Source organism: Odocoileus virginianus, chromosome 33, assembly GCF_023699985.2.
Source record: "Odocoileus virginianus isolate 20LAN1187 ecotype Illinois chromosome 33, Ovbor_1.2, whole genome shotgun sequence".
Lineage (NCBI taxonomy): Eukaryota > Metazoa > Chordata > Mammalia > Artiodactyla > Cervidae > Odocoileus > Odocoileus virginianus.
Window position 1 is genome coordinate 12,513,002 of NC_069706.1, and position 27,761 is coordinate 12,540,762.

The following is a 27,761-nucleotide window of genomic DNA, read 5'->3' on the forward strand; positions in this document are numbered from 1 at the left end:
TCTTCAAGTTAAAAAATGCACCTTATTTCTATACATCTGATTTTAAAAGTTGCTGCAAAATTAAATGACCAGCTGTTAACTATACAATGGGTAGAGGTATTTAAACATCTTTCATATTTTCAAATATTCTCATCTAATACAAGGTGAGAGGACCAAGTTTCCTAACCTAAAGCCCAATGTGCATTTTTTAAGTTAGAAAAAATGTCATTCAGTGTTCTGCCTAGCTCAGAATGCATGGGACAGTCTGTGAACGTTTTAAGTATTTTGTATGTACTAAGCCCTTGACTAGGCTTGGGGATCCGGAGGTGAGTAGGCCATGGCTCTATCCTCAAAGAACTAGAGCTCACATGCCAAGCTAGAAGCATCCACAGACAGTGGAGACCCATGGAAAGGAGGAAGGAGTACTCTCATGTATCTGGGTGAGAATGCCTCACTGAAGAGTGGACATTTGAAGCAGCTCTATTGGGATATAATTCATGTACCACGAAGTTCACCCATTTGAAGCATGCAACTCAGTAATTTCAGTATATTCACAGAGTTGTGCTCAATCCGAAAAGATGGGTGGCAATCAGAACTTTTTGTTGGGGTCTTGATTCTCTCCTCCAGTTTCTTGCTGCTGTGCACACCGTGTGTTTAGACCAGGTGTTTTGTAGCCATGGTACTTAGGATTCTTAGTGTAATAAAATGTAAAAATGGGTGTGATGACTTTGATGCCTAGAAGTGAACCTAAAGAAAACCACTCTACTTTCTTCAGGTTTTCAGAAAGGAAAATATCCTGCTTACCAGTTAGTTCAGCTTTGGGCGGAGAGGGGGTGTGTGTCTCTCTCTAAGCTGAAGCCCAGGTAATTCCACTCAGTCAAAGCATAAAATGGGAGGCACGGAGTAACAGGTGCGTGGCTGCAGCGCGAGATTGATTGTAGAGAGCTGGGGGTGTCCTGCTAAGGAGTTCAGATTTTGTCCCTGTTGATTCTGGAGCCTCTCCAGCAGGGGGAGTGTGATGTAGTCACTCTGGCTCCGGTGTTATGGATGCTGCCTGTGGGGGCAGGACTGGAGACCAGAGACCCATTAGGCTGTTGCGTTAGTCCAGTAAGAGTCAGTGAGGACCTGAACTAGGGTATTTGTGGCAGAGTTGGATAAGACTCAGTCTGGAAATGTTTAGGACCTATCAGTTAGGAATCCTGGCTACAAGTAACAGAAATCCTCCTAAGTTTAAACTATCTTAAGTGAGTGAAGTTGCTCAGTCGTGTCTGACTCTTTGTGACCCCATGAACTGTAGCTCACCAGGCTCCTCCGTCTATGGGATTCTCCAGGCAAGAATACTGGAGTGGGTTGCCATTTCCTTCTCCAGGGGATCTTCCTGATGCAGGGATCGAACCCAGGTCTCCCACATTGCAGGCAGACGCTTTAACCTCTGAGCCACCAGTTAAAAGAGGAATTAATTGGAAGGTTCTTGGAGAAGGTTGTAAAAGATATGAAATGCTACAGATGCCAGAACAACCTAGGGACCTCGGGGATTGGAAGAGGTCTTATCATCACAGGTACTCTTTCTCCCAACTCTGGGCCCTTGGGCTTCTGCATAGGGCAGGGGCTGTCTTCATACTCTCCTGCCAAGAGGAAGAAAAAGCTCCTCTTGCCCAGCTCATTTTTAAAATCCTAGGAGCTCTCTTGGCTTTGAATTTTGTGCCTTCACCAGGCACTGGGAGGAGGTCTTTGAAAGCTATCTACCACCATCATGTTGGGAGTTCCCAAAAAGAGGAAGGTTGTTGTGGGCAGAGGCAGCCGTGCACACCTGCTCGAGGAGTACTGAGATGGGGGAGATCTGAGGAGGAAGAGTGCCTCCCACGTGTGTGTCTCTGATAGCCTGTGATGGCACCGTTGCCATCTGAGAATGCGAGTTCAGGGAGCAGGCACACCGGAGTGCCGTGAGTTCAGTTTTAGACCAGCTTAGACTGGGACCTGGACCTAATCACAGTTTGCAGGTTACATATTTTTATGATTATTTGACTGGTTTGGCTTTCTTCGTAATTAAAAGTCTTGTGAGGACAGGAACTGTCTTGTTTTCTTCATTCTGAACTTCCAGAGCCCAGCATAGTATACTTGACACATAACAGGTATTCAGTGAATATCTATGTGAATGATCCAGGTGAACACGTTCAGCAGGCAGCTGAGTGTACAGTTTGGATCTCAGTCGAGGACAGGAAATATGGATTTGGGAGTTATCGATATAGGGCTATGTAGTGGACACAGTGGCTAAGGGACTGTTACAGAAGTTCAGATACTGTGTAGACCTGAAATTTTCATGTCCAGGTAATTATGCCTTTTTTCTTTGCCATGCCAAGTATTATCAGTAATTATCCACTGACAGTCCTGCTAATTAGTTTTTTAAATTTCATGACTAAAATTAGATTTGTGATAGGTAGAGAAATAAAGGTGATAAAGACAGATTCTGTTTCCTTTTAAAAATAACTGACTCATAGGATGAAACCTTGGATATGATTTCAGATCACTCCTGTAAGCTCTCACAAAAGATGTTTATAAAACACTTGGAACAATACAGATTGTACTAAGAAAATGTGCTTTGATCAACTCTGGAGATACAAAGCAGGGAACTTAATAAATCAAGTCCTATTTGTGAATGGAAAGGACTGGAAGTTCACCTTAAAAGTAAGAATTGAGTTCATAGCAAGACCTAAGTTTTGTTTCTGAATAGCAGATGTTAACTTATTTTCATCTTTTATGTGAAAAAAAAAGTGAATTGCAGGTTTCAGATCTTGGCATCTTGAAATCTGACTCCTGATTCCTATCTCTTAATAGCTTTTGGAACACTAGTCTAGAAATGGAATTTGACTTTGGTTTTTTACCCTTTAATTTTGAGGTGAATGTTCTGCCAACTCTTGTCTTTCCTCTATATTCAAGAAAACCAAATCACAGGTAGCTTGCATATGGTATAATTTTTTTTATTTAAATATTAGAAAAAATAGGGTCTTGTTTATCTAGAGTAGTAATATTACATTGACACTTGGGAAAGATGGTTTTTTGGGTTTTGTGCTTTTTTTTTCATTTTAATGCATAAATAGAATTATATTACTTTTATGAGCTCAACGCTCTCAGCCTACCACCTTGCCATATGACAAGATATTATAGTAAATTGCATGTATTTTAAATGTCTTTGTTTATTGCCTAGATTCCTTTCTTACCCTCCTAGTAGAGATGTGAGCCATATTCGTTTATTTAATTTTTCGCCAAAGAACTTTAACTAAATTTGCCTGACTCCCAATGCAGGCAAGTGTCTTTTAGCAAGTTAATTTAAAGGAGCATTTCTAAAAACTCAGCTTGCATAGATTATAGCATCCCAGCTTTTAAAATTACTGTTAAGATATATGTTTAAAATAGGACACAGATGATTTTCTTTTGGTTTATAGATTAATGCTTATTCTTTCAAATAGTTTCAACACATATCTGATAGACTGAGACTCTGTGCCTTCTGAATTTTACCAAGGCTCCTTCAAGACTAGGAAAGAGAATACATTTCAGATCTTAATGATGAAGTCAAAATTATGAGTTTGACTCCTGCATAAACTAGTTAAGTTATAAATGGGAAAATCTCCATGCTGAGACCCCAGACCTCAGCACACTGTATCCTTTTTGAAATCAGTTACAGAGCTGAAATGAAAGAAGGTTGATTTCTGGAGATACCCCTTATCAGCTCCTGGAGAATAAAAACTTTAAATCCCTCTAATATAGTTTAGCTTATTCTGTATTCTGAAATGATTTTTATCAAGAGGTTCTTACCTTCATTCTTTACTAGTTAATTTTTCAGAGGTAGCATCATTCAAAATAGAAAAGTTCACAGCCTAGATGTCAGAGAAGGGTTCGTCAGCAGCCCTTATGGATGGGGGTGAACAGCAGCCCTGAGGGAAGAGGCCTGAGTCTCTCACGCAGCTGGGCCTGGGCCTTGTCAGGGCTACTTCTGTGCTGCATCGCCTTCACAGATGCCGTATCTCCGCTCCTTAGTTCTTGGATTTTTTTTTATGACTAATATAATTTTATCATATATGTTAATATAACTTTGTCATGTAATTTTATTACCATATCATTCATGATGAAAGTGAAAGAGGAGAGTGAAAAAGTTGGCTTAAAACCCAACATTCAAAAAACTAAGATCATGGCATCTGGTCCCATCACTTCATGGCAAAGAAATGGGAAAACAATGGAAACAGTGAGAGACTTTATTTTGGGGGGCTCCAAAATCACTGCAGATGGTGACTGCAACCATGAAATTAAAAGATGCTTGCTCCTCGGAAGAAAAAGTATGACCAACCTAGACAGCATATTAAAAAGCAGAGACATTACCTTGCCAACAATGAAAGCTATGGTTTTTCCAGCAGTCATGTATGGATGTGAGAGTTGGATTATAAAGAAAGCTGAGTGCCAAAGAATTGATGCTTTTGAACTGTGGTGTTGGAGAAGACTCTTGAGAGTCCCTTGGACTGCAAGGAGATCCAACCAGTCCATCCTAAAGGAAATCAGCCCTGAATATTCATTGGAAGGACTGATGCTAAAGCTGAAACTCCAATACTTTGGCTACCTGATGCAAAGAACTGACTCATTGGAAAAGACCCTGATGCTGGGAAAGTTTGAAGGCAAGAGGAGAAGGGGATGACAGAGGATGAGATGGTTGGATGGCATCACTGACTGGATGGACCTGAATTTGAGCCAGCTCTGGGAATTGGTGATGGACAGGGAGGCCTGGCATGCTGCAGTCTATGGGGTCGCAAAGAGTTGGACACAACTGAGCGACTGAGCTGAAAAGTAATTTTAAAAGCATTAAATAATGTGGAAGGAGGAACATCCAAATAGTTTATCTCTACCCAGATTTAGTCTAATTAAGGAAGGATTTGTCTGAATTATGGAAAGTTTAAAACAATTGAAATGCACCTCTGAAGTGTGTGTAGAATTTAGGCAGATGTGTTGCCTAGAAGTTATAAAGACTGGTGATTCTAAATAATATATGCATACTCTGTATGTAAACTGACATTTCTAATGGGCTTTAGCTGTGGTTTCTGTAGTTTAAGTAGCTGAGAATCTTGATTATACTCTCAGTAAACAGTCTTTTTCACTAGACAGAGAATGCAGACACTTTTCAACCAGCACTTGCTCCTGTGTTAGTCATACCTTAATTTAATAAGTTTTATTCTGCATCTCAAAAGTAGTGAAATAGTGTGCAGAAATGCTCTTAAGGGTGGAAGTGTGTAGTTTGTAGGCTTCTTTTACAGATGTGTTGTCCATGAAATCTTGTTTCTAGAACAGCTCATCTTCAGACGGCAGTAGAGGTTGGACTGGCCCTCACTCGGGTTTGGGGAGCTCCATTTGAAACTGTTGTTCGGGCTGTCGTGAATGAAAGGTCGAGTCTGGGAAGGAATGACGGATCAATTACTCATCTATATGTCCTATCTGTTAATACTTTATACTGTATTATTTACTTATGTGAAAAACAGGTGCAATTTTAAATGTTTGACACCACTATACACATGGTCAGAAGTAATAATCACACTGGCAGCTGCTCTACCCTGTAGCTCTAAGGCAGTCTTTTCATCTTAGAGGAAAGACTTTGCTTGACTTGCCAAGATGATGATAATGAAGAGTACCCAAAAGGCAAAGTGAGGGAGAGAAATTATCATATATGTCTAGTCCTGTCAACAGGGTTGTTCTCTCTTCCATGTTAAGACTTATCGTCCGATTAAAGTGAATTAGAGAACAATAACTACTCTGAGAATAAACACCAAGTACTCATGGTTACCACAGTCCATGTTCTCGGACAGGTGTGTTCCCTGTGGGGGCCTGGCCTAGGAGACTCACTGCTAAGGAGTTTAAGATTTCTTCTGTTCATCATGGGGAATAGCTCTGTCATCTTGTTCAGGTTCTTAAGGTCATTGATGCTCTACCAGTCTGTGAAATGCTTCATCACAGAATTGCCGTGAGGGCAAGTGGAAGTGCTGCATCTGAAGTGGTTAGCACAGCGCCTGGCATGTTATAAATCGTCAGTAGATGTTAGGTGACGAACATTAACAAGAGGGCAGTAGTGGACGGAAGAGGTGTTGTGAAGAAGCACAGATTTCGGCTCTTAGCTTTAGTGGAGCTCCACTGTGACAGGTATCATTTTACCTTTTTAATTAAAGTAAATATTGGAGGTGAGTTGGAAAAGCTTCATAACGAGAACTTCATGTTTACTCTCAGCTGTTGAATATCTCTCCTTTTTGGACATGTTTCCTACCCTTTTACCTTAAAAAAATTTTATTTTCATTTTTACAAATCTGAAAAACAAAAATGAGAAGTTAAAATTACAGAATATGCTGGTTGGTTTTTCGTCTTTCATTTTAATGGTTATTGCTTCTCTACAGGAATGAAAATATTCACAAACTATGCTCACAGAACTTGTGGTCTGGAATGCTTTGGTGACTGAATATTTAGGAGATTAGCGGTGTTTAATGTGGATGTTAAGTTTGGATATGATGTATTTAGAACATGTGACAGAATCATTTTGTCAGTCAAAATTTACTAAAAGCTTATCATCTGATAAAATTGTTCCATTGAGAACAGAAAACATGATAGTTAAAGGCAGCTTAAAATTTTTAGGAAAGGAATAACAGTTTCTAAGGGAATCTGAAGCACAGTACATCAACAGTTTTCTCTAACAAGGGATATTTATTGATTTTTTTTTTTTTTCCATTGCAGGAGTTCATTGGATTCTTTTATTAAAAAATTCTAAAAGAGGAGTACCACTGCACAAGAGAAAATATAGTATAGATTTTCAAATGGATACCCTTGATAAGCTGTGACCTGTCATATATATTAATGGCAATAGGTGTGGACCTATTGAGTTTTGTTTGTGATGAATAAATAAGCTTATATCTTCTATCAGATGTAATTACCATCTTTGGTCCAATTGACATGGAATTCTCTAAAATCAGCAGAAGATAATATGCTGTGGCATAGTATCTCGTCTGATACTAACCAGGACTTTACTTAAAGTTGCCTAGTTGTTATAGATAGTTAATTAATTAATTATGGGTCTTGCTACCTTTTCTTCACATGTTTTTTATACTTTTTACCTGTTTTTTATACTTCTAAACTGGCAGAATCTCTTAGAGATGACAAGCTCCACTCTGTGTATGGAAGTACTTTTTTTTTTTTTTTTTTTTTTTTAACATTTGTCCTGAATTCACTTAGGTTTCAAGAGATACCTTTGTTGTGGAATTTTAAGCTGTCAGTGCATAATTCTTTATTCATCGTATCACTGGCATTTTATTATTTTAACTTTATATTAGAAGAATCATCCTATTTCCATTGATATTCTTTAGTTGTATTATTTAAATGCAGTGACTAAAACCTTACAGACTAGATGCAGAATGGCTTTGTAATTTGCTGCTGACCATGCTGCCTGAAACCCAGAATGTACAACAATGACAGACAGAGTACATGTGCAGTAAATGTTTATTTGAATTAATGAATTGCTCTAGGCTAGCTTGTGGTTATAATATTTTCAAAATTAAGTGACCAAGCATTCAGTACTGGTAGTTGAACTAAACATTTGGGCTTTGTTTGAAGCCAATAAACAGACCGCTGTGTAATCCAGGGAGACCAGTCTGTTCACTTTTCCGTCCAATAGTAATTTACTTTTACAGTTGTGTTTATATAGAGTAAAGGTCAAAAGAAAAGATGTATTTGAGGGAGTTATATCAATTGCTTCACTACAATGAAAGATTTTCAATATGCTAATGAAAAAGGGGCAATTTAGAATGGATATTGTAAAATATAAGCAGTTATTTTTTCCCCAGCTTTATTGAGGCATAATTGACTTGCAGTAAATGGCATGTGTTTAAAGTGTACGATTTAATCTGTTCTGACAAACGTATTCACCCTTGAAACTATCACCACAATAAGAATATTGAAAGTATCCATGACTGGCAAAAGTTTGTGTTCTTGGTTATGCCACCCTCACACCCCTCTGCTTATATCTCCATGCAGCCACTGATCTGTTGCTGTAGATTAGTTTGCCTGTTCTAGGGTTTTATGTAAGTGGATTTAATGTACTCTGTACTTGTTTTTGCCTGGCTTCTAAAAGAAGCCACTGTAACTATTTCAAGGTTCATTCATGTTGTTGAGTGTATCAGCAGTTTTTTTCTTTATTCCTGAGAAATATAGATACTCTACAATTTGTGTATGTATTTACTGTTGGTGGTCATTTGGGTGTCTCCAGTATAGACAATGTAAGTAAAACTGATATGAAAGTTTATATACAAGTCTTTCTATGGACATATGCTTTGTTTTCTCTTAGGCAGATACCTAGGAGTGGGATGGCTCTATCATATGGTAGGTTATGTTTAAGTATTTTAAAACCATAAAATTGTTTTTCAGATTGTCATGTCCTTTTACATTTGTCACCATCAGTGCATGAGAGTTCCAGTTACTCCACATCTCTGTCAGCAGTTAATATGGTCAGTCTTTTTAATTCTAGTCATTCTAATAAGTATGTCGTGGTATTATCTCATTGTGCTTTTAATTTACATTTTCCTAATGACTAATGTGTTGAGTACTTTTTTATGTGCTAATTTGCCATTTCTCTGTGAAAGGTCAGATGTATTATTCATTGATTATATTTTTTGTTTTCTTATTGCTGAGTTTTGAGAGTTCTTTATATATTCTATATACAGATTCTTTATTAGATAAATGATCTGCAAATATTTTCTCCCAGTCTGATTTGTCTTTTAACTTTCTTAACAGTGTTTTTCAAAGAGCACAAGTTCTTAAGTTTGACGTTCAGTTTATCAGTTTTTCCTTTTATGGGTTATGCTTTTGGTCATATTTAAGAAATCTTTACCTAATCCTTGATCATAGAGATTATCTCCTGTTGTCTTGTAGAAGTTTCATAGTTTTAGGCTTTACATTTAGGGATATAATCTATTTTGACTTGATTTTTGCATGTGATACAATGTGTGATCAGAGTTCATATTTTTTGCATATGGATATCTGGTTGTTCCAGCACCATCTGTTGAAGTGACCGTTCTCTCTTCACTGAATTGCCTTTGCACCTTAGTCAGAAGTCACTTGTGGTCTATTTTGGAGTCTGTTTTGTTCCATTCATCTTTTGTCTGCCATTATGCTTCAACTATGCTGTCTTAATTATTGTAGCCTTATACTCAGGCTTGAAATTTGGTCATATTAGTCCTCCAACTTTGTACTTTTTTTCAAAGTTGTTTTGGCTATCCACATAAAATTTAGCATCAGCTTATCAATGTATACAAAACAGCCTTTGAGAATTTGTTCAGAATTGTACTGAATCTGTGTGTCAATTTGGGCTTCCCAAAATGAAAAATGGAAACAGTGACAGACTTTATTTTCTTGGGCTCCAAAATCACTGAAGATGGTGTTTGCAGCCATGAAATTAAAAGATAATTGCTCCTTGGAAGAAAAGCTATGACAAACCTAGACAGCATGTTAAAATGCAGAAACATCACTTTACTGACAATGGTCTGTATAGTCAAAGCTATGGTTTTTCCAGTAGTCATGTGAGATGTGAGAGTTGGATCATAAAGAAGGCTAAATGCCAAAGTGTTGAACTGTGGTACTGGAGAAGACTCTTGAGAGTCACTTAGACAGCAAGATCAAACCAGTCAATCATAAAGGAAATCAACCCTGAATATTCGTTTGAAGGACTGACGCTGAAGCTGAAGCTCCAATACTTTGGCCACCTGATGTGAAGAGCCAACTCATTGGAAAAGACCCTGATGCTGGGAAAGATTGAGGGCAGGAGAAGAAGAGGGTGACAGAGGATGAGATGGTTGGATGGCATCACTGACTCAATGGACATGAGTTTGAGCAAGCTCCAGAAGATAGTGAAGGACAGGGAAGCCTGGTGTGCTGCTGTTCATTGGATTGCAAAGAGTTGAACAAGACTGAGTGAACAACAAAAGACAAAGATGGCACCAATGGTAAAGAACCTGCCTGCCAATGTAGGAGACATGAGAGACACGGGTTCAATCACTGGGTCAGGAAGATCCCCTGGGGGAGGACACAGCAACACACACTAGTATTCCTGACTGGAGAATCCCATGGAAGGGGGAGCCCTTACGGGCTACAGTCCTTAGGGTCTCAAAGAGTTGGACACTAACTGAAGCAACCCAGCACATATGTACTTGTATGTCAATTTGGAGAGAATTGACTTCTTAGAACAGTATTAAGTCTTCCAGCCCATGAAGATGTTTTATTTCTCTCCTTTATTTATGTCATTAATTTCTCTCAGCAGTGTTTTAAAGTACAGATCTTGCATATCTTTTGCCAGATTAAGGCCTATTTCTTGTATTTTGGCCTTATTATAAGTGGTATTTTGAAAAATGTCAATATAAAATTGTTCATTACAGTTGAGAAATGCAGTACAATTTATGAAAATACAATTTGATATGTATATATTGGGATGGCCAAAAGATTTGTTAAGTTTTTTCCATAAGATGACTCTGGTAATGCTTAGTTGTCTTTAACTTCATACAAAACAATTTTCTTAGATTGTATTTTGATAGCTATCATCAGTGTGCATTAAAAAAGAAACTTAAATTGGTGAATTTTTGTGTAGTTATTTTAATATTGAAGATGGAAGGAAAAAAAGCAACGTTTTTGGTGTGTTATGCTTTATTATTTCAAGAAAGGTAAAAACAACTGAAATGCAAAAAAATATTATAGCATATGGAGAAGATGCTCTAACTGAAAGTGTCAAAAGTGGTTTGTGGTTTCATGCTGGAGATTTCTCACTGAACGATGCTCTGCATTCAGGTAGACCAGTTGAAGTTAATAATGATGAAATCAAGACATTAATTGAGAACAGTCTGTGTTACACCCATCTGGAGACAGCTGACATACTCAAAATATCCCCAGATCAAGTGTTGAAAATCATTTGCACTAGCTTGGTTATGTTAATCACTTTGGTGTTTGGGTTCCACATAAGTTAAACAAACAAAAACAAAAAAACCTCCTTGACTGAATTTTCACATGTGAGTCTTTACTAAAATATAATGAAAATGTCCCATTTTTAAAATGAATTGTGATGGGCCATGAAAAGTGAATACTGCACAATAATGTGGAATGGAAGAGAACAGGGGACAAGCAAAATGAACCGGCACCAACCACCCCAAAAGACTGGTCTTCATCCAAAGAAGGTGATCTTGTGTATATGGTGGGATTGGAAGGGAGTTCTCTATTATGAGCTCCTTCTGGAAAACCAAGCAGATCCAACAAGTACTGCTCCCAGTTAGACCACCTGAAAGCAGCACTGGAAGAGAAGCATCCAGAATTAGTCAACAGGAAATGCACAATCCCCCCTCAGGGTAGTGCAGGACCACCTGTTTCTTTGATGACCAGGCAAAAACTATTACTACAGCTTGGTTGTTAAGTTCTGATTCATCCACTGTATTCACCAGACATTGCACCTTTGGGTGTCCATTTATTTTGGTCTTTACAAAATTCTCTTAATGGAAAAAATTTCAGTTCCTTGGAAGGCTGTAAAAAGGCACCTGAAATAGTTCTTTACTCAAAAATATAAAATGTTTTGGGAAGATGAAATTATGAAGTTGCCTGAAAAGTGGCAGAAGGTAGTGGAACAAAATGATGAATATGTTGTTCAATGAAGTTCTTGGTGAAAATGAAAAATGTGTTTTATTTTTACTTAGGAACTAAGTAAAACCAAAGGAACTTTTTGGCCAACCCAATAGATCTTATATCCTGCAGCTGTGCAAAACTCACTTATTTTCTAGGGTCTGTTGCATTTTCTATATAAATAATTTTTATTCCTCATCTTAGAGGGAAATTATTCAGTTTTTCATTATTAAGTGATGTTAGCTGTAGATTTTTTGTGTGGATTCTCTTTATCAGGTTGAGAAAATTCTCTTCTATTTTTAGTTTGTTAAGAGTTTTCTCCAGAATGGATTTTGTTAGGTTATGTTTCTGCATTTATTGGGATAATTGTATAATTTTTATTAGTTTGTTAATGTGGTAAATTACATTGAATATATTTCAGATTGTAAGCCAGATTGCATTCCTTGGATAAACCCCATGAGGTCATGATATATTATCCTTTTTATATATTGCTGGGTTTGATTTGCTAAAATTTTGTTTGCAATTTTTGTATCTGTGTTCATGAGGGGCATAATAGCTTCTTGTAATGTCTGCCTATCTTCAGTATCAGGTTAATGCTGGATTCATAGAATAAATTGGAAATTATTTCCTCCTATTCAATTTTCTGAAAGAATTGGTAATTTTCTTTTCCTTTAGTGTTTGTTCAGAGTTCACGAATAAGGCCATCTGGATCCAGAGTTTTCTTTGAGGGAGGATTTTAAGCTATAGATTCAATTTTAGAAATAGATTCAGGGCAAAAAAAAAAAATCTGGGGCTATTCAGGTTATGTTTCTTTTTGAGTGGTTTTGGTATTTTTTATTTTTCAGAGTTTGTCCATTTCATCTGTCAAATTTATTGCCATAAAAGTTTTTATTGTAGTCCCATATTATCTATTTCATATCTAGAGTGTATGGTGATTATCACCTCTTGTTGTTCCTTATGTTGGTATGTAATTTGTGTCTTATTTTTTCATGATCAATCCGTTTGGAGACTTATTTATATCAAATTTATTTACCCAGTCAAAGAATCAGCTTCTGTTTCCTTTATTTCTCCTTTTAGAAATTTCATTGATTTTCTGCTGTAATCCTCATTTTTTCCTTCCTTCTCCGTACTGTGTGTATGTGTAATTTTAATTATTTTTCTTTTTTGCTAAATTTTTCTAATTTTATACAATCTGGTTCTTTAAGGTCTTGATTTAGGTTGTTTCCTTCCCAAGATAATTGAGGATATCAGAGAAGTTGAGACAGCAGTTAAAATGCACAGCCCTCTACCCATTTTCTTAATGTCAGAAATGCTGTGATAGAGGCAAGTAAAAATACAATGGGAACATACAAGAAGAGAGGTGAACCTGTGAAGAGTAAGTGAGAGGACCTCTCTGGCGACTTTGACGCCCCAGGAGTTTGAGGTCCTGCTTGAGGTCCCGTTTGAAGTCCCGTTTGAGGTCCCGTTTGTGGTCTCGTTTGAGGTCCAGGATAAATCTGTAAGACTTAGTGTGAAGTATTAGTTCCTACAGTTTATTCTGCATTGGTTGCAGATCTCCCTCTTGGTTGCTGTATTCCAAAAACTGAGTTAGAATATTCCAGGAGTAACTCTGCATATACCTAATATTCCCCTGGGGTTAATCGACAGATCTGCGTTTTATTTCTATTAAGACTGTTTGCAGTGGTCATGGTAACTCTAGCTCTAACAGTGGTGGCAGGTGTTGCTGACAAGAGTGTGTTGAATAGGAGGAAAACCTGGGGGCGGAATGTGAGGGGATTGTTACAGAGATTTATATCAGTATCTCACTGCGAACTTAGTAACGATTATTTCTCAAACTGTTCCTTGTTTAACAGGTTATAACTTCTTAAAAAGTAATTTTATCATTAAAAAGCCATAATTCTACAGTTATTTTACAAATGGAGTGAAACCAGCATAATGTAGTAACATCTCAGAGTCCATATTACAAGGTTGAGTTCTTCTTCAATCTGAATCAAGGTACTATATTTAGGGATTTTGAAAAATGCATAACAGCTGTTTTCTGGGAGGCACTAATAGGACTGGCGGTCAAATGTAGAGAAGAAACAAAAGGGAAGAAAGTGGAGTTATTTTCAAGTGGCCACGAGGGCCAAGAATTATGTGTATTATTTTATTTTCTCTTAAGGCTCAGGTTCACAGTGCTTTTTTAAAAAAAAAAAATTATGGTTGGAAGAACAAGCTACTCCTTTAACTGCTTGCTTCTCAAAATTATAAAATTTTCCATCCCATAAGTTTGTAGAGGAGAAAACAGCAGTGGGATTAAGCAGCTAGTTTTGATAGTGTCAGGACCGGAACCCAGACTCCTGAGTCAGAAACCTGGATTCTAACACAGCTTCCCTCCTTTGTATTCTGTGTAGCGATGAGTTTAGCTTAATGGTACTTTTCTTCTGGTTGTGGTTTAAATGAAAAAATAAATGAGTTATCACTCAGACGTTTAATACTATTTTGGGCAGGGGACCCATTTTCCTCTTCTCAAGGATAGAGGAAATAATTAAGGGTCATGCTGATAAGAAGCTACTTAGAGTTTTTGTGTCTGAAAGTGATTCCACCTCATTCACTCCGTCTACTTTATTTTTTTAATTGACATATAGTTGACTTAAAATGTGTTAATTTCTGCTGTAAAGCAAAGTGACTCAGTTATATACATATATACATTCTTCTTTATATTCTTTTCCACTATGGTTTATCCAGGATATTGAATATAGTTCCCCGTGGTATACAGTAGGACCTTGTTGTTTATCCATCCTATATGTAATAGTTTTCATCTCCTAACCCCAAACTCCCAATCCTTGCCTCCCCCTTGGCAGCCCCAAGTCTGTTCTCTGTGTCAGTGAGTCTCTTTCTGTTTCATAGATAGGTTCATTTGTGCCATAGTTTAGATTCCACATGTACGTGATATCATATGGTATTTATCTTTCTGTTTCTGACTTAGTATCATAATCTCTAGTTGCATCCATGTTGCTGTGAATGGCATATCTCATTCTCTTTTTATCACTTCTAGAATTATAAGTTTTTTTTTAATTGAACAAACATAAGTGAATGTCCATGCATTGTCTGTCTTCCTAAAAAAATTTAAAGTCAGAGGATTGATCATGTCCATACCCCAGCACCCAGCAAAATGCCTGATTGCAACTCCATCTTTATCATTCCTCTGTTGATGGATACTGGGCATTGTCTGTTTATTCAGATCAAGAGGAACCTATAAAGGCCTAGTTTGTTCACATTATCTGGGCTGAGCACATTTTCTCATTCTTTCCTTTTCACCATTTTGTAGAGATTCTGATGGATACTTCAGAGAGCTATATGACAGCCTCCTAACTTATTCCTGAAATTCATATCCATCAGATGCAGCAGCAACCTGATGAGTGAACATGATAAATGAAGTTCATGGAGTAGATGGACGTCTTTGTTTTTCAGCAGGACAGCAGAGTGAAGTTCTGTTAGTCTGTTCATCTAACTGAATCTTAGCTTTTAAATGTATCAGCTGTTTGAAATCTTTGTTAACTAAATTGTTGGACTTTCACCAACAATTATAAACCAAAGAGCATCCAATTTGTCAAAAAGAATCAAAACAAAACAAAAAAAAAATGAGAATTGTTTTTGTTAACACAGAATTATTTCCAGTGGTGAAGTCTGAAAAAGGCAGATTTTTAAATGTAATCTTTAAGAGAAAGTGAAAGTCACTCAATCGTGTCTGACTCTTTGTGACCCCATGGACTGTGTAGTCCCTGGAATTCTCCAGGCCAGAATACTGGAGTGGGTAGCCTTTCCCTTCTCCAGGGGATCTTCCCAACCCAAGGATCAAGCCCAGGTCTCCCGCATTGCAGGTGGATTCTTTACCAGCTGAGCTACCAGGGATTCCCATAATATTAAAGAGGCTTAGTAAAGTCAGATGAGCTGTTCCTTTAAGATTTAATTAACTCATGAATTTAGACTCCACAGTCCATTTTTTTGCATAGCTGTCCCATTCACTGGGGAGCTTTCCCAGTTAGGACAGATGATCACTATATTTTGTGGCTTCCATGATATAGAAATTATAGCTGAGTGTAGTTAGCCCACCCTTGAGCTGAGGTGTATTTACATTCTACTTGGTTATCCTTTTAAGGACTTTGGACTGTCAAGGTAGCACCAGTGCTTTTGTTGGTCAGATAATGAGGGGTAAAGGTAGTGGCCAGGAGGAAGGAAACCTTGTATTTTTTTAAAAAAAAGAAAAAATGAGATGTGAATGAATGCTCAGACATTGAAATTTAATATTATGGAAATCAGCACACCTTCAGAAAGTAAGCAGTCTAATTAAGAATGAAAAATTGAACCCATTTTTCCTTTCCTTTGAGTTAAAATGCTGAGCTCGTAGAGGCCTTGAGAAGGTTGTCTTTGTCTACCACCAGCACGATGCCCCATTGCCTCATGGAGGCCGTGTTTCAAATTAGTCCAGAGGGGTCTCTCCTCTGATCTCTTTCTTACATACAGAATTGTCCATGACATATTTTATAAAAAGCCAGTTGTCAGGAAGGAGTGGCATTTATTACTTTAAAAATAAAATGTCACAGTTTATATCTTTTGGGTTGTGGGAGTCTGACATACAGCAGTGTCCTGATTAGGTGTATTGTTCTCGAGTAGACATTTTAGATTTATTAAGTAATAAGATTCTGTCTGTTTGTTAATGGAAATTATAGTCTAGTTATGTTTGAAAAATTAAATTTCGATTTATCGTTAGTGGTAAAGCTAGAGTGTTCTTAGAGAGGAAGTTATAGAAAGTTAAATGCTGTCATTCTGTCTCTTCATACTAAGAACAAAAGCAAATAATTGTGAACTATTTCAGTGAGTTGAACCTTAAGTTAGAACTTGCCTTTTCCGGTATCATAAGGAGCACTTTGCTAGTTGCTATGGAAACACATTTAATTATTGAGTTGAAATTTGTGATGTAGATCCTCGATACAAATTTGCTGTGAAAGATAGATGTTGCAGACTAAGACTCTTAATGCTACTCCTACACCTGGGTCAAGAAGAAACATTGACCACACACTTGCTATATGGAAAGTCCTATGCAAGAGACCTGGGTACACAGATGGGAAGACAAGGTTGTTCGCCACCAGGAGCTCAGATTCTTGTAGGGAAACAGTAGTCAGCCATGTGGACCAGAGCTGGACCAGTGATAGGATGCTGGTATGTGCAGAGTGCACTGGGAGGGAATATCTGAGGTGACTTTAAGGATGTGTGAAGTTTCCTGGTAGACAGGGAGTTGAGATGAACACTGTGCCCACAGAGGAACTGCCTGGATAGGGGCTAAGAGGTGAGGAGTTTCAGGTTGTTGTTTTTAACTACTATATATCTTCTTAGGCGTACTATTGGGAAATATTTGGGGGATCTTACATTTTTAATTCATGAACAAGTTGAATGTAGACTGAGGAGTCACCCTGCCAGCTGCCCACTTGACTGTGCCACTTTAAGGTATTTAACCTCTCCAGTCCTCGTGAGGATGAAATGAGAGACTGTTGGGGAAGGGCCTAGTTCAAAGTTTGACATTTAGTAAGCTCCGGGTAAATGTGAATTGCTTTTTCAACAGCATCAGTATTATTGTTCATTCTAGCCTCCTGGTAATCTTGAATGTTTTTTGTAACGGTGAGGGATCTGTATTTGTAAAACACTTTATGCTTGCTTGTCTGTTGAGTGTCTGACTGTGTGCTGAGCACACGATGTGTCTCATAGAGTACCGACTGTGTGCTCAGCACTGGGCTGGGACTCGATGCTGGGGAAGCGTGCCTAGCTCCTGTCCTTCGGCAGCTTCCAACTTAGTTGATGATGAAAACGGGCAAATCTGAAATAAAGCGAGTGCGCACTGCACTGTACTGTGTGGCGGTCTGTGCGCACGTTCCGTATATTAAAGTACAGGCGTCTTTCGTTTTGCTGTGCTTCATTCATTTTGAAAATCTTGCATGTTTTTACACACTGAAGGTTTGTGGCCACCCTGCATCGAACAAGTCCACTGTTGCTGTTTTTCCAATAGCATTTGCTCATGTAGGTCTCTGTGTCACATTTTGGTAATCTCACAGTATTTCATACTTTTTCATTACTGTTATATTTGTTTTGCTGATTTGTGACCAATCACCTTTGATGTTATTATGACTCACTGAATGCTGAGATGATTGTTAGCTTTTTTTTTTTTTAGCAATAAAACATTTTTAAATTAAGGTATGTCCATTGGTGATGGACAGGGAAGTCTAGTGTACTGCAGTCCATGGGGTCAAAAAGAGTCGGACACAACTGAGCAACTGAACTGAACTGATTGTTTTTTTAGACATACTGCTACTATGCACTTAATAGACTGTAGTATAGAATAAACATAAATCTTATCTATACCGGGGGCCAGAAGACTCATGAGACTTACTTTATGATGATGCTTGCTTTATTGTGATGGTCTGGAGCAGAACCCTCAGTGCTTGTGTAGCCCAGTTACTTTTCCAGGGGGTCCAGGAGAAGGAATGGCAACCCACCCTGGTATTCTTGCCGGGGAAATCCCATTGACAGGGGAGTCTGGTCCTGGGGTCTCAAAGAGTCAGACATGACTGAGCGACTAACAGTTTGAGGCATAGTTGCCAGAGAGAGCCCAGGGGTTAGAAATAGGAATTAGACAGAATCAAAGTGACCGATGACTCGGGGTAAAAAAAGCCAAACAGAAAATCTTTTCTGCATGGTGGATGTGCTGGTGTAAGAGGGAAGCAGTTGCCCCCGTGCGTAATCCAAAGCTGCCACCCAGATTCTCTCTCCTTTCACATCTGGGTAAATGAAACCTCATCATTTTGCAGGACCGCTTAAGAGGTCACCCATGTATCTGTCATGTTCCTTTTAGAATGAAGGGATTTATTATATCCTTTGCTGAGAGTAGTTTTTGGTCAGGTATAGGAATGAACGCTAAGTATAGAATAGGAGGTGGGTGCAGTTAACGGGTTGAACACACCAGTAGACAGATTTCATTTTGGTCTCTAACAACTCTCCAACAAAAAGTTCCAGAACAAACTGTTTGCACCATCTGCTGTGCTAGAAATGAGCGATAAACACAAGAGATGAAAAGATGAGCAGTTCCTTACCTCAGTGACCTTAGAATCTTACAGACTGGTGAAAAGACAAAGGTAGACAGATAAGTTAGCAGAATGCAGTTACTGGAGAGGAAGGTGCAGAAAGATGAGTGGCAAAGCGCACCAAGAAGATGACACAGCAGGGGACATTGCGCAGACTCCCAAGACACACTTTCCTTTGTGGTCCTCTCAAGTGACTGATTCCAGGCAGGGATGGGATGCCCCGATCTCTCATTCCAGGCGTCTGCCCCCACTGCCTCTCTCCCGGGCCCCCCTTTCCTTCATGGGGGCCAGGGTGCAGCAGTGGACTGTAGTGCTTCTGCATGGGAGCTTACAGTGAGTCAAGCTGCTGTCCCCCAGGCTTGGTCTCCTCCACCAGGGCCGTGTGCTTCTCTGAGCCCTGGATTTGCAACAGTTGCCAGGCTGGATGTTAGGTGTAGTGAAGGGGTACAGCTGGGGCAGGTTAGAGAGTATTCAGGGAACCGTAGTATCTACAGTGTCAAGTGGCTGTATTGCTCTCTCCTACACAGTCCAAGTGTTTGGAATTCTCTAATATACTTGAGTCTTGAATATTTGTGTAAGGTGAAAGGGTACTATTTAGGAAAGAATACTGTGAGAATGGAAGGTTGAATTTCATTATAAGCTTCAATTCACTTAACAGCTTCCCTGGTGGCTCAGCTGGTAGAGAACCACCTGCAGTGCAGGAGACCTGGGTTCGATCCCTAGGTTGGCAAGATCCCCTAGAGAAGGAAACAGCTACCCACTTCAGTATTCTGGCCTGGAGAATTCCATGGACTGTACAGTCCATAGGGTCACAAAGAGTCGGACACAACTGAATGACTTTCATTCACTTAACAGCCCTTGATAAAAATTCCTAAATGTATAGTAGTAACCTGTTGGACTTATGCACAGAGGGATCTTAGAGCCCATGGTTCTTAGGCATGCCTTTCTGACTATGTACTTGAGGGCAGAAGGAGAAGAGGGTGACAGAGGATGAGATGGCTGGAGGGCATCACTGATGGAATGGACATGGACTTGGGCAAACTGCGGGAGACGGTGAGGGACAGGGAGACCTGGTATGCTGCAGTCCATGGGGTCTCAAAGAGTCAGACACAACCAGGGAACTGAGCAACAGCAGCACGGGTGAGCTAATGAAACCTGAGAGAGAGGTGGCCGTGGAGGCAAGGCACCATGGGTGACTGGGCCGCTGCATAGAGATTTGGGAGTCAGCGTTCACGGCCTGAACCCCGAGCGGCTTCCTTCTCTGTCCCCTGAGATTCAAGATTTTTGAGTGCATTTTATTTTTAAAGAGAAAACTCAGTGATCTCAGCTCAGAGTCTGAAAAGCCGTGTTTAATAATAAACTTGGTGTGTGTTTATGTGTTTCAATCAAAACAGCTTCATAGCAATAGCAGCAACTACACCAAGAAAGAAAAGCTTTGTATCATCGTATCTATCAAGTACTACAGTAGCATCAAGCTCTTTGGGACTTTTAAAACCAAAAGTCTTAATGTCTGTTATTTACTGTAAGAAGACATGAACTCCTTATCCTAATCTGAAATATGTATAATCCATTTTAAACTTTGTACCACATTTTTTATTTTATTAGTCTCTTCTGTTCCTGGCTTGATTTAAATATCAAAAGTATTGGAAGAAATTGTCCCTCTTTAAAGGATTTGAAACTTAGCTGTCTAAAGGCTTAAATATAATTTCTTCATTGTTCCTTTGCAATTTCTATAAAAATACAAAATTATTTTCATACAGGAAGCTGAAAAAGCAGGCTGTTCTAAAGGAAGCTGTTGTGTAGTTCCTTCCTTTCTAAACTTTAAGCTGAGTGCTTTTCCTCACTCCAAGTTCAAGGGCTTAGTTTACGTGCATGAAAATAAACTGAACAGCACCTGCCTCTTAGTCACAAAGGGAATGTCTTGAAGCTTCGAAGCAAACACATGTACTCAGTTTTAGCTTTTGAGATTCTCAAAGCTTGTGGTAAAAAAATAAATTCAATAACGAATAGTATAGAATAGTCCAGGGTTTTGCTAGTTCACTTTGGGGTTCCTTGGTAGCTCAATCAGTAAAGAATCTGCCTGCAATGCAGGAGACCCTGATTTGATCCCTGGGTGGAGAAGATCCCCTGGAGGAGGAAATGGCAAATCACCCCAGTGTTCTTGCCTGGAAAATCCCATGGACAAAGGAGCCTGGCAGGCTACAGTCCATGAAGATTGCAGGAGTCCGACACGACGTAGTGACTAAACCACCACCATAGGAAATTAGAAGAAAATATAAACCAAGCAGTCAGATTTGATGCCTGAATTGTGTACATGTTAATCGCAGTACTGTCGTCACTGCAGGGACTGGTACTTTGAAAATCTGTCCTTGAAAACATTAAATTGTCACTGTTTTCCCAAAGAAGGATTTGGCATGTTTTATAGCTTTTTTATTTCTTTTTTAAAAATTTGTTGTTGCAATACTGTGGAATAGCAAGAGGAGAAAAAATAAACAATACTAAATACTTCTGCTATAAAATTATGCAGAGTTATCTATTGAATTCAGTTAGTTCAGGACAGACCACTCTAAATATCTCTTTTAATGTGGACAGCTTGCTGAAGTCCATGGTAGCTTGTTAAAATTTTTCTTGACATAGAAGAAATGAGATAGCCAACTTGTCCATATTTTTTTAGTGTAAATAATTGTGCTTGGTTTTCATAAAACACTGGAAGCTCTATTCATGTTAACTTCTGTCAAGGCTCAAAGTTCACTAGCAAATTACCTAGAAACTCCACTATTTTCTAATTGGGAAAATATGTAGAAGCCTTGCTAGAAATATTAATGGCTGCATTTTGTTATCAGCAGAGTTCTGTGAGCTGACAGTATGAGGAATAACAAACACAAATTCTGGTGTTTGCCAAGGAATCATACAAGATTTCCATCACAGATGAGGCAAACAGCATCTGAAATTCTGTTACTGAGTTGGAATAGGAGGGGAAGAAGGAAACAGTAAGGGTCAGTATGGTTCAGCCTTTAATTTCGAGATCAGTTTAATGACCCCTAGGGCAGGGCTTGTGTCTTGGTTACTCTGTTGCCCTGAGACTTACTAGAAACTTCAAAACCATGCCTGAGCTGGGCTCCCCATGAAAGGACCAGGCAGGCTTATCTTCAGGAAGGTCCTGGGTGGAGGCAGTCCAGAAGCTTTGAAGCTCTGATGGTTAAGAGCTAGCTCTCCTGGACCAGATATGTGCAGGGGCCAGACTCAGGCAGCTCGTTCCAGAGTGCAGTTTTGTCACTGAAGTGTGGCCCTGAGGGCCTCTGTGGGCAAATAGGGCTGCCGTGGAGGGCGCTGCGGAGGTGGGCGGGAGACGGGGGTCCTGTCCCAACCCTCGCAGCGACTGGTTTGGGACTTAAGACCAATCGCTTCTCTTCCGTGGGCCTCTGCTTCCTCCTTTATAAAGTGAGAGGGCTGAATCCCATGCTGTCAGAGGTCCCAGCCCTCCCGGCCTCCAAGTGCTCTGATTCTAAGAACTTCACAGTGTAGCATCGTGTCTTCCATCTTGTGACAGTTACACCCAGCTCCTTTGCTGGAGTTCGAGTTGAAGTGTTTCACAGTATGTGGTCCATTCACCAGGTTCAGTTCGTTTCTCTCTGGGAAATGTCTTTTTTCTTTTCCTTTCTTCCTTCTCACTGCCTCCACCTTTGACCAGGCTCTCACCATGTGCGTCAGGAATGTTTGCCTTCCTCTCTTGCCTTTCACCCCCCATCCCTTCATCCCCAAGTGTAAATCCGTCCTTTCCCATCCCCCCTCATCCCGTGCTGTGAGTCTTATCTCCCTTAAATCCTACTTTCGTCACAAGCATTTTCTTGTTCAGAAGTCATCAGCCTGACACTCTGTGGTAAGATTCTCTGTAATCTTGTCCCACCCTATCCATCTAACTTGATGACTTCTAACACTTTCCAACACACCATGCTGTGTAAAAGACTGGTTTTAGCACTGTTTTCATAAGTCATCCATACTCTTTCCTGCTTATTTAACTTGTTCATTTTGTTTCTTTCATCTGGAATACTTTTTTCTTTTCATAACCTATCCTTTTAGCAAATTCAAGATGCTCAAAAGGGGGATATCTGAATAAGATGGTGTAACTTAGGGGTGGGAGTGGTGGGGAGAGAGGTGGGTTTGCCGTAGCATGAGGGAAAGAACATTTGGGGGCCAGCTGGGAAGGACAGTAGATGTTAAACACACATAGATTTTGAGTCATGGAGACAGGAAGTTTTAAAGAAGCTCACTCACATCAAGTGGCCTTTGCCCTCAATAAAATAGAAGCCACGTTCATCTGCTCAGAGTGATGGGGGGAGGGTGATGCTGGAGACTTGAAGAAAGTAGAAAACTACTGCTTGCCATGGGCTTTGGATGGGCCTGATCAGAGGTAAATAAAAGATTTACTGAAAAACATTAAGAATCCAGTTGAAATGAGTTAACGTGAGTTTGTGGTGGGCTCATTTCAGTTTTCTGAATCTATTCAGTGGGGAAACCCTGACTTGCGTGTTGCAGTTGTTGAAGGGCGGGTATCCCACTGCTGCCTTCTGCCCCGTTCTAAGCTGGGTGCAGAGGCGAGTGAGGGCCGACGGCTGGTGAGCTTAGCACAGGAAGGGCTGTAGCCTCAGCGAGGGTGCATCCATCCATCCATCCATCCTCGCTCTGCTAGTTTCTCCTTTCTCTCAGTCCTCTAACACCTCTTTGCTTGCTCACGCTCACCTGATGGCCTCGCTTCCATTCACTGAGAAACAACCAGAAGAGAATGTCCTCAAGCCTTCCCTGCGCAAGCTGCGCCCGGCCTTTCCTCCCCAGCCCCCCACGCCCCTTCCCGCCCACCCGCCCAAGCCCTGTGCACAGTTCTCCACTCACTTTGAAGGCATTGCTCTGCTAGCTTTCGACTCCCCACCCCCGTCATTTTTCCGTGTTCAGGGGTAGAGTAGGGTAGCGTGGGTTGAGGATCTCCTCATTGGAGTTGAGAGACTGTCAAGGAATGAAGGGCAGTAAGAAGGTGGTGGGTCAGTGGTGTGGAGACCCCAGAAGGTGAACGGATTGTTGGATCCAGAATTAGAAAGCAAGTGAGCTGGGAGTCTGGGTGGCAGTGGCCAGAGGGTGGGTGCAGGGAATTGCAATGCTGAAGGCTCAGTCCTGGTCTGGTGGTGATCGTGGGGGCAGGTGGCTGAGAAAGAGTGAGGAGATGTTGGATCACAGCCTCAGCAGTCGTGACAGAGTCTCAGGATATAACATTCAAAGCCGGGGGACCTAGGGAGGAGGGAGAGGAAGGTTTGGGAACCGCAGTGATGAGCAGGATGGTGCCGCCTCAGTCCCAGCCCAGGAGCAGCAGGGCTGTGCGAGGGAAGCCCGGCACCACCTGAGGAGCTGCAGGAGGGCCAGGCCAGAGCCCGGGCTCCTGCCTCTGCTCTCCACCCAGAGGCCGGAGCCGAGGTTTTCCAGCAGCGGCCCGTGTTCTCTTCCCCATCCCACTGAGGGCACTTTTTTTTAGCTTGACCTTCTTCTCCAGGGCTAGGTCATTCAGGTGTCTCCTTCTCTGTGAGCATTTCTGGCACCCTCTTTGAAATGGTGTCCTCTTGCCAGACACTCACCCACCCTTCCCTGCCTTTCTGTTTTTCTCTACAGCATTTATTACTATTTGACAAGAGATATTTAACTAAGTTACTTTCTTCTTTGTTCCATGATGGCATCTGGAATAGCACTGACTCAGTGGAGTTTGAGCAAACTCCAGGAGATAGTGAAGAACAGGGAAGCCTGGTGTGCTGCAGTTCATGGGGTTGCAGAGGCAGACACACCTTAGTGACTGAAAAATGAACAAGACTCTAAACGTCTTGTGTCTTGTAATAACAAATAATGGCAGAGAGTTCATATGTGCTATTATATTTTAATTTTTAATACTCTTTCCCCCTGTACCTAGAACAGAACTTGGCAAAAGGCAGATAGTGAATAGTAGTTGAATGTAGGATGGATGGAAGGAAGGAGGAGAGATGGGACAGGTACTGGAGGCTTGAGGAAGAAGGAAATGATGTATTCACAGGAGGCTTTTCCAGAATTCAGGTTCTGAGGTGGGTCTAGGATGTGATTGTTCTTGTGGGAGGTTGGAGAGAATGGGGAGGTTCCTGTTACAGGGGAAATTGAATTAGTGGGCATGACGGCAGAGATTACTGAGAAAGAAAAACTACAGATCAGACCCAGTCAGTGAAGAATTTAGGAGTGTCTGGGTGGTCAATAGATGACCATCAAAATTGGGGAGGAGAGAGTGTAGGAAAAAAGAAAGGGTATCTGCAAAGAAGCTGAGTAACAGTTGTGAAGTATTACTGCTTTCTCTTATATCAAGCTTGGTTCCCCACTGCCCAAATTTTCCCAGGTGCATTTAGTCAAATGTAAGCTCCTTTAGTAAATCTCTCAATTTTTTTAGGATAAAAAATATTACACAGAACTAAAATGTGCTAACACTAGTGTTAAAAATCCTGTTACTCTAGCATGGCATAATGAGTCTGTCAGTAAAAATAGCTACTGTGGACGGTAGTTCCTTTCGGTCTTTTGGGGTAGAATATTAGCATCTGCTTTTCAAGCTGTCATAGGTTCAAAATATAGCATATGATTTATACTGATGTATTTGTGGTTGGAAACTTTAATATTGCCAAAGTCTTCTCAATTGATACCTGAATATCTCAATTATGTTTCTGGTAAATTTATTATTTTAAAATACCCTGCCAGACCATACTGCTTTACAAAGTTGGCAGCATGTTGCTAATGACTTAATTTACTGTTTAAACTCATTGTAAGTGTTCTAAATGTTTCAGTATACAACTATTCAATTTTTCTGTTTGAAGTGCATTTTTGGTGTATTTTATTACTTAGAAGGGTTGTTTTCCTTTAAACAAGCATAAAATAAATGTTTAAGTATTTTAAACCCTGCTTCCCACATTTGTTCTATTTTTAGTTGCAGAGTACTTTCCAGAACATCAGAAAGCATAGTCCAGTTTCCAGTAGGATTTCTTCAGGGTAATAGCTTCTTTCGAGCCTACACTCAGGCTTCAATTTTCCCTGTTTCTGCTGGCTCTGAACTTCACTGAGTTAAACCAGTAGTTTCTCCTGGACTCTGGTGTCCTACAGTTTTCTGGTTGCTTCAGTTTCTTATTCTCCTTCTAGTCCCTTTAGATCAATAATTTTAAATTATGTTTTAGTCTTCAGTGTCACTTGCTTAGAGAGGTCTTTCTAGATTCTTTTCTTGCTGCTGCATTTGGCCTCACTGCTATATGTTGTCATCGTGCTTTCCCGTCCTAGCTGTTTACACCGGATTGTAATTGTGTGCTTCCTGTCTGTGTGCCCCTGTAAAACCTGTGACCTCCGAGGGGTCACGTCTGTCTGTCTTGCGCTTGCTGCATCCTTAGCATCTAGAATAAACAGTGCTGGGCGCACAGAAACCTCTTCACAGATGTGTGTTGAGTGAAGGAAGGAGTGAATGAGAGTGACTGCCCCCTTGCCACTGCAGCTGTAGCCATGCCCACTTGACACAACTGTTTGCAGTACTCAGCGCAATTTTAAAACAGCCTGGTCTCCTTTACCAAGAAAACATCAGTCAAGTTGCTAATGTGTTTGTGGCTGTGCGAACAGCGATTAGGAAGGTGACCTCAGTTCTTTTTTGATTCCTGACTGACTTGACTTGGAATTATTCTACTAAACATGAAAATCTGTTTCTTGCTACTGATTATACCTATTTTTTCTTCTGTGTGGCAGTCCCACAGGGAGGAATTATGAAGTAAATACGTTTCTGTGAAATAATTTTTTTAAAGTTCTTTCCCCAAATCCCACTACTGTGAGTTTGCTAGGGTCACTTGCCAGATTTCTAGGTTGTTTTGAGGCAACATTCCATAAAATGAATTGTGTATGTGTATATGTGGTATCTGGAAGCTTCATACTGTTGTTAGAAAAATACTCCGAAGAAATAATAATTCAGTAACCTGCTTTGCCTAATTTCATGTAGTTTGACGAAAATTTATTCAGCACCTTGTATAGGTCCACAGTCCCTTATCTTAAATCCTGGGGCCCAGTGGCATTTTGGAATACAGACTTCTTTGAATTTTAAAAAGTGAATATGCCACCCCGTGAGGTCTGGGGCAGAGTCTTGCAATCAAACATTAATCCTCTGACTTGAAGCATTCATATAAATGGGATAAATGTACTATAAATAGCTGCAAGTCAGTTCAGGTTCTGGTTTTGCTGACACATAATTCTAGTTAGGTTGGGCCACAGATGAATTGCAGAAAACTTGGCTTTTGGGATTTGAGGGCTTCGCAATGACTGGTTGGAGAACTCTGGTACACATCACAACCTGTTTCCGAGCATCTAGGTGCCTCCCTCCATCCTCAGAACTACTGTGAGGTCAGGCCACGGCTCTGTTACAGGAGCTCCCTCCTGCTCAGTTCGCTGGCAGTTCATTCTCCTAGGCGATTGTCCTAACAGAAGTTTTGTTCATGTCCCTCCTCTGTGTCAGTCCTTTCACTGGCTTTGTATTGCCCTAAAGTCTGCATTTCTACATACATCACACCAGGTCAGTGTGAACTGGGCCCATTTACCTCTCCAGCCTTTCCACGGCAACTCCCCATGTTTCCATCAGGCCAACCCTTTTCTTTCCCTCCATCTTGCCCTGCCTACTGGCTGTACCTTCCATCTGGAAGCTGCTTGGTCCTTTTTCTGTCCTTCCATTCCATCCTAACTCATTATTTTTCATGTTTTGAATTAGCTGTCTCTTCCCAGGAAACCCTTCTGCCCCTGGTTCTAGATTAGGAACCTCCTGGCCTTTGTGTGGAACACCTTGTATTCCTGTTGCATTGTGATGTAATTACATTGCTGATTCTCTGGAGCAGGTTTCTCAACTGCTGCATGATTGACTTTTTTTTTTTTTTTAATATACCCAAGACCTGGTGTTTAATACTCTCTGAGGCCTCTGACACTTGACCCACT

General features: G+C 40.2%; 1 protein-coding gene across 4 annotated transcripts in view; it reads left to right on the forward strand.

Moving 5' to 3' along the window:
- The window catches only part of MRTFB (myocardin related transcription factor B), a 211,080-nt gene that overhangs the window by 16,126 nt on the left and 167,193 nt on the right, over positions 1 to 27,761 (forward strand). Inside the window, exon 3 of one of the 4 annotated variants that reach the window (XM_070460844.1) lies at positions 8,419 to 8,498. The exons of the other annotated variants lie outside the window; for them this stretch is intronic. Within the exon in view, the coding sequence (XP_070316945.1) occupies positions 8,496 to 8,498 (3 nt within the window). The 5' untranslated portion in view covers positions 8,419 to 8,495. The remainder of the gene's footprint in view (positions 1 to 8,418; positions 8,499 to 27,761) is intronic. 4 annotated transcript variants of the gene reach the window in all.